Source organism: Columba livia, chromosome 5, assembly GCF_036013475.1.
Source record: "Columba livia isolate bColLiv1 breed racing homer chromosome 5, bColLiv1.pat.W.v2, whole genome shotgun sequence".
In the NCBI taxonomy this organism is placed as follows: domain Eukaryota; kingdom Metazoa; phylum Chordata; class Aves; order Columbiformes; family Columbidae; genus Columba; species Columba livia.
This window is the reverse complement of record NC_088606.1, coordinates 57,688,982-57,702,480: the sequence shown is the minus strand read 5'-3', so window position 1 is coordinate 57,702,480 and position 13,499 is coordinate 57,688,982. Positions and strand designations below refer to the sequence as shown.

At 35.0% G+C, this 13,499-nt stretch overlaps 1 protein-coding gene across 11 annotated transcripts in view; it reads left to right on the top strand.

Annotated features, from left to right (window-relative positions):
• The window catches only part of SBF2 (SET binding factor 2), a 269,359-nt gene that overhangs the window by 232,818 nt on the left and 23,042 nt on the right, over positions 1 to 13,499 (top strand). For 6 of the 11 annotated variants that reach the window (XM_065066151.1, XM_065066158.1, XM_065066154.1 and 3 more), the window contains 6 exons: positions 252 to 347; positions 3,969 to 4,040; positions 6,395 to 6,579; positions 8,195 to 8,371; positions 11,335 to 11,436; positions 12,613 to 12,798. In XM_065066151.1, coding sequence (XP_064922223.1) covers positions 252 to 347; positions 3,969 to 4,040; positions 6,395 to 6,579; positions 8,195 to 8,371; positions 11,335 to 11,436; positions 12,613 to 12,798 — 818 coding nt within the window. The remainder of the gene's footprint in view (positions 1 to 251; positions 348 to 3,968; positions 4,041 to 6,394; positions 6,580 to 8,194; positions 8,372 to 11,334; positions 11,437 to 12,612; positions 12,799 to 13,499) is intronic. The other 5 variants (XM_065066155.1, XM_065066157.1, XM_065066160.1 and 2 more) reach the window with 3 other exon arrangements.

The following is a 13,499-nucleotide window of genomic DNA, read 5'->3' as shown; positions in this document are numbered from 1 at the left end:
TAAAATAACACCGTTTCCAAAGTGTGCATGCTTTGCTTCATTTATTGTAAAATATGTTGATTGCTTAGCTGTATCTAACATCTCTGTACTGTTGCCAATGTATACACGTCTTAAAAAATATATCTGAAGCGCAAAATTGGCAAGAATTAGCTGTATTGTGTGAAAAAGGGCATTTTTATCAGTTATGCTAAGTGCTAGTCTGAGTAACACTGTAGTTTTTTAATCTTCTTTCTTTTTTTGGCTGACTTTAGGCACTGAGACGAGGGCTTCAAGAATGTCTACTGTATTTAAGCAGGTAGTGCCAGGACATTGGGATGTAAATCTATCCAATAGCTTTGCTCAAGGAGGTTAGTAAGACTAGCTCAAAGTCTATTATTTGAAATAATAAATGATAACAAAATGTTAGTGAAACAAAAATAACTATGCTGCTTACCAATTCATTACTCTGTGAAACAACAAAATAGAAATTACAGATTAGCCTCAGTCCATGACATTAAGTATCTAGTTTCTGTTTAAGTCCTTTACTTACCATTGAAATAAAGTTCATTTCATGTTGGAATTTAGTGGAAAATGAAACACTCAATTAGGAATTATGTTCCTAAATACTTAGTGATTCATATATATTTTAATTTGTCTATAATGTGTGGCCTGAAAATGCGTATTTTATATTAGGATTAAATGTGCTTTAGAATCTCCAATTATAGATCATTCCAGCATTTGGCTGAAGATTAGCTGATGCTTCATAAAGTTACTAATAATCTATCAGAATAATTTTACTCTAGATAAAGGACAGAATTACATGGCCAGGCTGTAATAAGTGTGTTCTTCAGGAATAGTTATTCTTGGGTACAAGGGCTCATCAGTGTCACTTCTACAGGAGGTTTTCATTCTGTGAAGTGGATTCCAACTACTTTTACTCTTCTAGTCTGATGAAATTGTTATCATTTTTATGTGCAATGCATGCATAAATTAGTGCATCAAATTCCTTCAGTGTGTGTTTGTTAGGATAGGGATGAATCTCTTTTCCAAAAGGGAGAGTTTTATATTTAATTTGTTACCTATTATCCCTGAAGGCTGTTCTTACAATTACTTCTAAGCATCTAAAAGTTGATTTTCTTCCTTTTTAACTCCTTCCAGCTTTGTGAGTATTCACACTATTTCACAGAGCAAAGGCAGCTCAGATTTTCAGAGATGGGAGTGAGAAAAGCCTAAGATACCTCATCTAAAATCAGTTAGACCTACTTTGGCCTGCTGACATCCATTCCAACCTAAAGTATTGTGTAATTAAAAAAATGTAGCTTCATAGGGGGAGGAATTAAACAATTTTGAAGAGAACAACTTTCAAAAGACAAGAGGGAGGAAAAAAGGAAAATATTCAGAGCTGTATAGAGAGGTTATGTGAGAATAGCAGGATGGAAGAGAGGAGGGGCAGTTGAATGATGATCACCAAAGAATGGAAAATTCTTTTTTCATTAATAATTATTTTTTCATTAATAATAGTATATGCACATATTTCATGTCTAAAATTTCTGTTTGTGTTCTCTGATCACTGTCTTGTGGTACATGGAGATAAATAAACACAGTGATTTTATTTGGACAAGCAAAATGGCTGAGGACCTCAGAGAACAGCAGTTAATCGTGTCTGGAATTGTTTGATAAATTGATGGCTGTGCCCAGTTTGACTTTGTACTGAAATAGTGAAAATGCTGGGTAGCTGACAGCAGACATTTGGTTGTATTTCGTCATCTTGTGTAGGGACAAAAGTGCCAACAGTGAAGTGGTGCTGAGGGGCGGTGAAGGTGCTTCTGATAAGTAAGGGAAAGCTTGCTGGTTGACTGTATGGAAGTTGTCGTTTGAAGATAAAAGGATTACGGAAATAACTGTTGCTGGTTTCTGGGGTTAGAGTTTGTGGTAAGTGCGATAGGATGGGTTTGTTGCTACTCAGTGAAGGAAAAAGGAGTCTCAAGGCGGTGTTAGGTCACAGATGTGTCGTTTTGTTGGATGTTGAAGTCTCTTGGCTAAATTTCAGCAGTAATCGGGAAGAGGGCAGAGAAGTTATCTTGTGTCTTGCTGGATTGGTGCCACACCTGCTCTATATATCTGAAAGGTGTAATTACAGCACGGTATCTGCAGTCGATTCACAGTTCAGCAGGATACATGAGGACTTTGCTGAAACATAAGAATGTTTGACGAGTACAAGGGGAGCCCTAGTGAAGGTGAGAAGTTGACAGGGTAAGAGAGAACAGGGGAAGGGAATATCTCCCTGTAGAGAAGTAAACACTAGGGGGTTTAGATTAGCTAACTGAATTGTTTTAGAAGAAACTCTAAAATACACACAATATATAGAATCTCTAAAATTGTTATTCTCAAATAAATTGATTAATGTGATTTATTATTGCAAAGTTTTTTACTACTTTTTCATAGCTAGTTACACTCCCCATGTGAAGTACTGGCACAAGACTGCATGCAGAATCAAAAATACAGAGTTTTGGTCAGCTGAAAAAAAGATATATTTTGTACAGGCACTCTAAAAATGGTGATTTCTCTTTCCCTCATATTCTTAAGCATAACTCGAAAAGCAAAAAAAGGGGGGAAAAAAAGACAATAGAGTTAGCTAGTTACTTTATCATAGCAGACAACTATGGATTATGCACGAAATACAGCAGCAATATTTTTATGGTATTGATTCTGGATCCCTCTTTCTTTCCTTGTTTTTATTCTCACACATAACTGCTCAAAAACCAGGTTCATCCATGATACACCAATTGAAAATTATATTTTCTATGTTTTGTGCCATATAATGCATTTTTAATACACATTCATTTTAAATTTAGGTTAAAAGATATGTGCCAGTGCTCATTTTTAAAAATCATCGTTGTTCCTAATGCTCATCAATTGTCCTGAATATTTGTGTCTGTGTCAGATATGGTTTTTAACTTTATCTGAACGTTGTAACAAAGTAGTTGCTTAAAGCCCAGTTAAGTTGTTTCTGCACTGAAATACTTGGCCATTTCTTACATTTCATAATATGTTTTCATTCTTGGACTTTTTTTTTTTTGCAATACCTTGGTTGATATCTTTCATAAGAATTCTAAGTTCGCTAAAAATACATACCTTTTCCTCTTACATTGCTTTATAAGTATAGTGTGGTTCTACAGAACAGCACTCCTTATGTGGCATTGTTGTGGAATTCAGTAAAATAAAATGTTTTCTCAGTGTGATTTGCTGCTATCAGAAAAATACTAGGTTGCTTATAATTAATAAATACAGACTAAGCTCAGACATAAAAGTGGGAGACACTAATACTTTGCACATGTTTTAATAGAATATTTGTATTAAAAGAAATTGCTTGTGTTGATGTGGCTTTTGAGCCAAAAATACACCCGAAAATACAAGGATATAAGGCTCCCACTGAGTATGGTAGATATTACATGTGTTCTAAATTACATACTTTTACACAGTCCTTTAGAAATCTTTGTAGGTGTATAGAACTATATCTTGCACTCTCGTTCGATTTTGAGGTCCATCAAATTATGTACTTAAAATAGAGTAAAATTGTTTTAAAAATGCACTAAGGTTTGGGATTTTTAATCAAGCTAAATTTCAGCTGGATAGAAACCTTCAATAAAGTATTCAGCAGAGTGATTTAATAATTACATTTCCTTTGGTTCTAATGATGGAAAAACACATGATGGCTGTGCTACATGTTTGAAACTATTGCAATGACAATGAAAATTTGATAAATGGGTACTTCCTTCCCATTTTATATTGGTTTTCTGGCTTGACTGATGTTTTGTCTTGTGACAACTAAGATTTGTGCTGTCTGATAAATCATGTACTATAAAGAAATTCAATATATACTAAATCTTTGGAAATTAATAAGTAACCCTTTTCTTTTCTCCTGCAATGTGTCTCGCTGCACTGTGCATTCCATTCCTCCTCCTTCTGTCTTAACCGTTATCTCCCAGTGCTTGGGTACAGAGATAAATGTTTCACTCATACAAATTCCAAATCAGCAACTAAGGGAAGAGTCCATCAAGGTACTGTATTCTGTGTCCTGAAGCACATTCTTTTCTACCATCTCCATAACTACTACAGTATCTTAATACACACTAAAGTGATATTGACAGAAACAAGTCTTGATTCTGCATTAACAAAATTTTGGGGTTGGTTTTGCTTTAGTTCAGTGTTGTGGTTTTATTTTGCTTTGGGTTTTTTTAGCCACTGAACGTATGATGCAGTGACAGTGATTAGCCACACACTTCACCATGTTATTTAATAATGTTAAGATCTAATGTGGAGTGATATGTAGAAAATTTCCTGTGTGAAAATTTTAAAGAGCAGAAAATCAATTCTGCTGAAGAGCATTCAATACTCCTACTGCTTTAGTGAAATACCTAAGAAATACTGGTAACTAGTCAACTTTCTTTCTAAAACCATTGTTAATTTTAGTGAACAGGGAAAAACTGATATCTCCTGAATCAGAAAATCGTAATAATGCCAAATAATGAAAGCTAGATACTGCTAACAAAAAATAAGGCAAAAAGCACTAGGCAAAATTAGAATAGAAATATAATGGAAACATGATTGTGTCTTTTAATCACTGTTATCCATCATTGGTAAACATGTTCATCTGCATGTACTTGCAACCAGCTTTGTTGCTTTTGATGTTCTACAGGCACTAACGATGGCCTTCATTTGTAAAATGTTATGAAGTATGACTGTGTATTTTTGTGTGTATCATCTTAGGGGACAGTTGCCCATGTTGGAGCTAGCATGTTTACATACCAAATGAATGAGAAATTATTTCTCTTATTAAATACTTGCTGCCATTTTTACTTGCTAAATTCTTTATTACTTCATCTGTAGTAGTTCAGATGTGAAACAAAAGTTTATACTAAACATACTACTTGACATGAGAGGTATTTTATAAAACTGGCTTACTTTGAAGTGGAAACTGTTTAGGACTGCTACCAATTCACAAATTCTGAGCCAACCACTCTCAGTTACTCCTGTTCATTTGCTCACACCTAAGACTAACAGCCAGACAGGCAGACAAGCCAAACTGTACAGATAAATCCCTGTTGAGGATTACTGTACAGTATTATTCTTTGATAGGAACATAATCCTCATTCTAAAAACCAAAATAAAATTATTTTGTTGGTTGAGCTATCTCAGGGGAATTTTACTGTTATCTGCAGCTTTTTCCCCTATGCAAGAAATGTTAACTTTGTATATTATTGTATTGTACTGAAGGGGTCTGAGGGTTTTTCTCATACTGTATATCTAAATTTCTACTACTATGAGGTATTTCTGGTGCCTCTTTTGGATATCTTGCTTCTCAGATTTATGGACAAGAGGCTCTTCTGATTTACTACATATTGGGTTAAAGAATTTCACACTTCCATTTGAATGCCAAATTTAGTATACTTTAAGGGATTTGATTTGCAAGTAGTGCTATTTATATTCTGAAAACTAAGTACCTTTCACATACCTCACATTAGACACGCAATAGCAGTCTCACAAAACCATTGTTATTAACTGAGGCACAAGAAACAGAAAAATGTTTACTACTTGTCTTTTTTTTTTCGCTGCTGCTGCTAAACAGGCTGTGGCAATCTGGTTTATCACTACCTGATCTTATGTTGAAATCACAGAACTTACTTAAGCAAGATCAGATCAGACCAGAGCGGTGAGGTGGGAGTTACCTCCTCTGGAAATGACAATATAGCTGCATCATGGCATTCTGTATTTTAAACATGGCATTTCAAGAGTAGATATGGAATACTTTATCTTGAAATGTAATATTTGAATTGATCACCCTTAGACACATTTTCATTATAATACAATACGGTTGATACTACTAGATTGCGTAGGGTGAAACCAGCACAAGAATTCTATGTAACAGGGAATTTTAAGTTATACTATTTCCATTTTTGAAGAAAGTAGTTAAATAATATTCTTGCTAATTAGACTTCCAAAATAATATGCCTTTGACAAGCAAATACATCACATTTTTGTCCCTACTTCTGAAAAGAACAAAACTAGCAATTTCATTTCCATGTACCTACATGGAAGTTAATTACTTGCAAGTTGTGGTTCTTTTTATCATTTTATCACTGATATCATAGCAACCATTTTCTCTACAATAGAAGGTGCTGTGCTGAGTTTGATTAGTATCTTAGATTAAATTACAATGCAGTAGGATACTTTTGACAATTTTTGCTATGAAAATATTTATTTACAGTATGTGTTCTTAATTATGTGGTATGAGAGATACAAATGACATGTGTAATCACTCTGCTTTCCAAATGATGTTTTAGCATATGCCTTAATAACTGTTCTCCCGTGCCTCACACAAAGAGGTTTTTAAATATTTTTCATCTTTATGAAGGTGTATGGGCGAGTCTTCGTTCGAGCAACCGATTTATCAACACGCAAACTCCATTCATTGATGTTGGTGCAAGACTTGCAGGGAAAGATAACGCCACTTCCTACAGTAGCAGCACTTTTCTGCAAAGTCAGCTTTTGAGACGGCAGGCAGCCCTCTATATATTTGGAGAAAAATCTCAGTTAAGGGTAATGGCAATTTTTTGTTTTATTTGGCTTGATTTTAGTAACGCTAATGTTTTTACAAAACAGTAAATAATATTTAATGGAACACACTGCCAGGCAACAGAGCATCCAGCAAAGTCTTCAGGATTGGAAGCCACCGTGTGGTCGCCGTGTCCCTGTGCTGGTGTTGCAGGGAACAAGGGCCACAGTCTGGCTCTGCCCAGTGGGGCTGCCAGGATAAAGATGGATGATGAGGCTGTAGGCAAATGGAGTGGGTTGGTGGAGCGGCAGTGGAACTTGCTGCCCCATCCAGCTATTCCAACAGAAGTGTCAGAGTTCTGTATCTGTAAGCTTACTTATACCTAAATACTGCTCTCGTTGATATCTGTCTAGCCTATAAGATCACTTCAACTTTTTGTATAAAGAAATCTTGTCGATTTTTGACTGTGAAGTGTTTTCCTAGCTTTTGTTAGCATCCTGCTAGCTTGGCATTCACAGGCTTTGTAAAGGGCTTGGCAGCATATTCATTACTGGTGTTAATTCCTGTGAGGAATTCTGCTAAATATAATGTCACATAAATTGGTGATACAAACAAAAATATGTAACATTTTAACATATTTTAAAATATGTAACATTTTAAGGGAATTTTGCTACTTTTCTCAGTAGCTTTTATCATACATTATTACAACTGAGCATTCTTAAAAAAAAAATTGGTAGTTGAGCTATTAAATTTATTTTTGAACCATGCCAAAATATAAACAAAGCTAAATCTAGGCTTTTACTTAGCTACATTTTCACTTGGCATCCCGTGGAGCAGCTTAATGAAGATTATTTGCAGGCCACGTTTAATTCCATGAAAGAGCAATTTCTGAAGAAAACTGCTGTGAAGGTCTTCAGGGCTGCTTCATGCATGAGAATTGTTTTTCCTAATAATATTCTCCATAGTATCATTTTCATCATAGTTCTGGTTTTTTCAGTTAGCTAACTTGATCTCTTGATTCAGTCTTCCTCTTTTACTGCTCATTTTCTAAAGGCAGTAAGTAAAACAGACAATGAAGAATTCTGCTAGGAAAACCTCACATACCCCTTGGAAGTTATATCAGGTATTCCCTGACTGCTGTTCTGTGTTGAACTGTCTCAGTGTGCAGTGACTGCTTACGCCCGTCAGGTAGTTTGCAGTTTGGGGAGTTCTTTTTTGATTTGGGGGTTACTTCTTTCCTGCTTTTTTGAACCACTAGAATCTGTCCTGCACTGTTGGTATGTCACCCATACAGTTATTTTAATTTTTATTTATTTATTGTTAATTTGCCCTTAAAATCCTAAAGGAAACACATTATATTGTATATAAAGAACTCAACACATCAATCAACTTTGGTTTTTTACTACTATTATTACTGTTACAAACATAACTGCTCTGCAGTACATTCTGCTGTTAAGAGTAGTAGATGGGTACTTTGATATGGTACATTTTGCAAGTGGTGTAAGGGTTTTTATTATGCTAGGCGGATGTTTAACTAAATATTTTTTAATTAGGAATTGAAATATTTAGCAATAAAGCAGGCAAAACATTGAGATTTGATGAAACCATTTGTGAAAAACATGCTTGCCTTTTACATCTGCTGTTGTCCTTTTCACATAGGGATTCAAACTTGATTTTGCTTTGAATTGTGAATTTGTTCCTGTTGAATTCAGTGACATCCGGCAGACAAAGGCAAGCTTTAAAAAGCTGATGAGAGCTTGTGTTCCCAGCACTATTCCTACAGATTCTGAGGCAACATTCCTCAAAGCACTTGGGGAGTCAGAGTGGTTCCCACAGGTAATTTATATGACAGGTACTTCTAATAATCTATATGCAGTACTACTTACACAAAATAAATTTCAGGCTCTTCTGACAGAGAACTATTGTTTTCTAACCAGCTGTTCTTCTCTGTTTGCTGTATTTATTTTGCATACTATCAATACTGTCATTACATAAGCATTATTTTAATACAATCATAACATTTACAAATGTCAGAGGCATTTTTTATAACATAATTTATGGTTTATAACATGGAACATGTACACAAGTAGAGGTGACTAGTTTTACTGCCTATATAAATTTATGGTCTTGGTTATAACTGCTTTTTTCTTATTTTATATATTTTAAAATTCAGGGGAAAAAAGTACAGAAGGATAAATGAGCTTTTGAATATTAAAGTTGATATTCTACTCTTCATACGTGTTCCGAGCCTGAAATTCTATATGCAAAAGTATTTAACAGATAAGCTATAATGTGTTACCCACTGTGGGATATGGGAAAGTGTTTGCAGGGGAAAGGGACTTATGTGTGTGCTCAGCTGTTCTCTCTGAACCTGTTCCATTACTGCCCTGTCCCATGTTCGCTTACATAAAGATTAACCAAACAAAGGAAAGACCGGAAGTAGCTTTGTAAGATTCAAATTAAGAAGGATGTGGGAAAGTCAGCTCTTTGTAAATCTAAAACCATTTTAATTATAGTGAATGTTTTTAAGTTGCATATTATGTTTGGAATCCTCTGCTGAATAAATTCCTCTCAAATGCAATTAATCATAGAAAACAGAACAGTCTCTTAAGCTGATTTCTTAAGGAGGAAATACATGTGAGTAACACGGTCGTTTCAGTAATTACGCATCAGAAAATGTACTCCTGGTTGAAATGTGCTACAGTACAAGGGATGGCTAAACTGCTTCCCATGAGGTGTGATGGCTCCTCAGAGAGTACAGGAGCTGGACCTTGCTGGGTCTGGCCACTACGTTGTTCAGGAAGAGCATGAAAACTTGACTCCCTCAACATGTGAACATGAGCAAGTTGATAAGTAGCCAAATGAACTGAATATCAGTTGGGTGAAATAAACACCTCCCTATAGCAGCACAGAGATCAAGGGGAGACTGTAACAGTGGACTTACTCTCTTTTGGCATCTTCGAGAGGAAAAGTAATAGTCAGGACTAGATCATAACATCACACACTAGCTGTGTGACATTTAAACCATGTTTCTGTGGTTTAAATCATGTCGTATGTGACTTATGTGATAAAATTGATTTATGCTTGATTTAACACATTTTCTGTTATTCCTGTGAACGGCCATAGATCTGTCATCTTGGAAATGTGTTTTGATTGAATTAAGCTTTCCTCTCCTGGGTATCTGAGGTTACTACATAGTATTGATTTTAATGCTATGTAGGCTAAATATTTCTAAGGATGTCAATAGGTAAGGTGAAGTTTTAAGTGCTGACCTATTTTCTGAATACAAATTATAAAAATAGTATTTTGCGTGTTTTTAATTGAACCTGTATAACCAGATTGCATATCAAGTTTCTTCAAGAAACAGATTTTCTTCTATTCTATTGCCTAAGAATGTATAGAAGAATAAACAAACTACTTGGTTTTAAAAGTTGTACTCTTTTAAATCTTTTCCTAGTAAAAATTGCAGGAAAAATTGTTTATTTTATTTTCTAAGTAATGACTATAAGAGTGTTCAGAGGAGTTTTCCATCAGAATTTTCATGGTAATATTCATGGGACGGAACTTTTTAAATAAGGAAGAAATCAGACTGCCCTAAACAAGGATGAATTTTCTAGGGTTTAACTGTTGTTTGGTTGATCTTTTTTCCTGATTTTCTACAATTTAATTTTCACTTTCCTGTGCTTTCTGTACTTTCTAAACTTAAGTTTTTTCCTTGCATACATGATATTAGATCTCTCTTGCCATCTTTTGTTTATTTGTTTTCCTATATCGCTTTCTCCCTTCTTTCACGCCTTTATCCTTCCTACTGCTGCTATTGATTGGATTGTATTCAGTGCTCTGCAAAGAGCAGCTTCATTCTGCTGTGAAAATCTGCATTTCTTACATATTGTCTATTATGTTGTTTAACAAAAATGCTGTCATAATATGACAAAAATGGTGGAAACATCATATAGATTTTTCTTTTAGTAATATTAATGTGAAGTCTCATAGATAAAATTTCTTAAATTCACCTAAATTTTCTAGCTTGCTTACACCTCCATGTTTGAATCAATCTTATTCAAGTCAATAACCCTTCCAGGAGAAAATAACTAATGCACCTGCTCAAGAAATTTCAGTATCCCAGTGAAATTAATATCAGGATGCAAATAATTAAGGTGTCCTTTTTCCATATGTTTTAGCCAGTCTGACCAAGAGCAAAGTATGAGAAACACTGTTTATTTTACCTAAACTATTTCCAGATTATAGAAAGATAATTTTTCTGTGTTTGTTTTTGGGTTGTGGTTTTGTTTTCATCATCATCATTAGTAGTAGTAGTAATATTAGTATTAAATTAATGAATTTCCAACTTCCATGAAATTGAACATTAGGAATACTATCCTGTAAATATCTTACATGGGTTCTCCCATCAAAGTACTTAGTGGCTTTATGGAACCTTAACATTTCACAGGAAATTACTTGAGTGTTAAACACAGGATGTAATTTCTCTACAATAAATCTATCAGCTGTGTTGTTCCCATTCTCCTTTTTATGACAGCTATTTTATTACAGCAGACATTGGTTTTAATAGTTTAAGTTCCTGTCTTCATGTCTTTGCTTAGTTTTGTTGTAAAGATGAAAATCCTAAGACTGTTACGTTTATAGCTTTCTGATCTGTTGCATCAATGCATTTCTCTGCGCAATATGTAGATTTTTAGAACACATGTTTAAATATTAAATATGATCAGATTCTTTTTATTTACAATATCTATAAATTTATTTTATACTTGAGTATGTTATTTATCTGTAATACTTTATAGCTTCACAGGATAATGCAATTGGGTGTGATCATCTCTGAGCTCCTGGAAAATGGTTCTTCTGTTATGGTTTGTTTGGAAGATGGCTGGGATATTACCACACAAGTAAGCTGCTACTAAAACCTTGAAATAGCCAAATACTAAGCCACATATTAAGAAAAAACACCAGGAAAAACTTTTTTAAACAAGTGACTGATAATTTGGTATAACATTAATAAATTTCTGTTATGGCAGCAGAGGAAACTAGAATGCATGAATCCTTGCATTCATTTGCAATTTACACCATGAAAGAGTTCCATAAAATGAATTTGTTCCAAAGGTTCTGATGGACTTAGAATTCTAAGGCTTAGACATAAAATCTGCCTTCCTGCACCTGGCGGTATGTAAGAATGAAAGCTGCAAGTTGCCACAACAGATCATTTATCTTTGTAAACACAGTACACTTTAAACACAGGAGGGAAGGAGAGGAATTCTTTCTCTTGCCATTCACTTTCCATAAATGAAGTTAGAAGACCACACACAGGGAGAAAACTAAATTTGTGCCAAAGTGACTGTAACACCTGCTGCAAGAGCAGATCACCAGAACAGATAACTCTGTGAAACAAACTATAAATTAGGTGAATGAAGACCTTCTGCCTCATTTGATGAACGCATTGTGTCCATGTAGCTGCTTCATAATGCAGAAAATAAACACAGTCATTCTAGTAAATAAAAACTTCACATGCAGCCAGCATCTTGATACCAGGTAAACAAATCCACAAAAGAATGTTAACATAATTACTGGAATCATTGTTAAACAATTAAGAATAGAGAAGAGGACATGCATTGCTGCAAGTACATTTTAAAGTCTCCTGAGATGCTGTCTATAAAACAAGCTGAAGTTGGCTAGTGAGCACTATGACATGGCAACACTGCTGGGGTAGCTGATGCCATTTTAGACATGTTTATTATCCTTATTTTATTAGTAAAAGTGGTTTTATTTCAAATGCAATTTAAATGTAGTAAGCATTACAATGACTTCCAAAGTCTGTAGTTGCTCAGGTTTAACTTTTGCAGATATCAAAAGTCTCAATGTAATTGAAACTTTTTCATATGAGATGTTATTTGGTTTATTTCATAAAAATATTCAATGTATGTGGTAAAATACTTGTAACTGTATTTATATGAAGGCTTTTGTCTCCTTGAACTACAAACAGATTATGCAATATTTATATTCATTGACTAAAGTGTTCTTCTAACTTCTGTCACTCTTAACACAATATGTCTTGTCTTGTGATCTAGGTAGTATCTTTGGTGCAGTTACTCAGTGATCCCTTCTATAGGACACTTGAAGGCTTCCGAATGCTGGTGGAAAAAGAATGGCTCTCTTTTGGTCATAAATTCAGTCAACGTAGTAATTTGACTCTCAATTGTCAGGGTAGTGGATTTGCTCCTGTTTTCTTACAGTTCTTAGACTGCGTGCATCAGGTAAGTCAATATCTAATACTAGTTTACAAGAAGAATTCATGAATAAGTGTGTAGATGCCACTATTTCAGATGTTATAGACAGTGGTTTGAGGGAAGATGTAGTAACATCCTTCTCTAGGTTTTACTAAAGTGAATGGATTTCACCTCAAGAAGAGCTGAAATGGTTGCCTAGAGGAGACTGAGCATACACACAAAACAAAGAGGGATGGCTGGCATTATGGCTCTTTTAAGGTCACTTATGAAGAGATTTCAAACAGAAGTTCTTTAAGCTTAAGACTGGCTCTTGGAAGTCTGAAGAACCTTTGTTCAGGAGAAGAAATTGATTGATTGTTAGTGCAGCTGGGGCTGTTTAGCCTGGAGAAAAGGAGGCTGAGGGGAGACCTTATCGCGGTCTACAGCTACCTGAAAGGAGGTTGTAGCATGGAGGGTGTTGGTCTCTTCTCCCAAGTAACAAGTGATAGAAGAAGAGGAAATGGCCTCAAGTTGCGCCAGGGGAGGTTTAGATTGGATATTAGAAAAAAATTCTTTGTGGAAAGGGTTGTCAGGCATTGGAACAGGCTGCCCAGGGAAGTGGTGGAGTCACCATCCCTGGGGTTGTTTAAAAGGTGTTTAGATGAGGTTCTTAGGGACATGGTTTAGTGCTAGAGTTAGGTTAGGTCAGGGTTATGGTTGTACTCAGTGATCCTGAGGGTCTCTTCCAA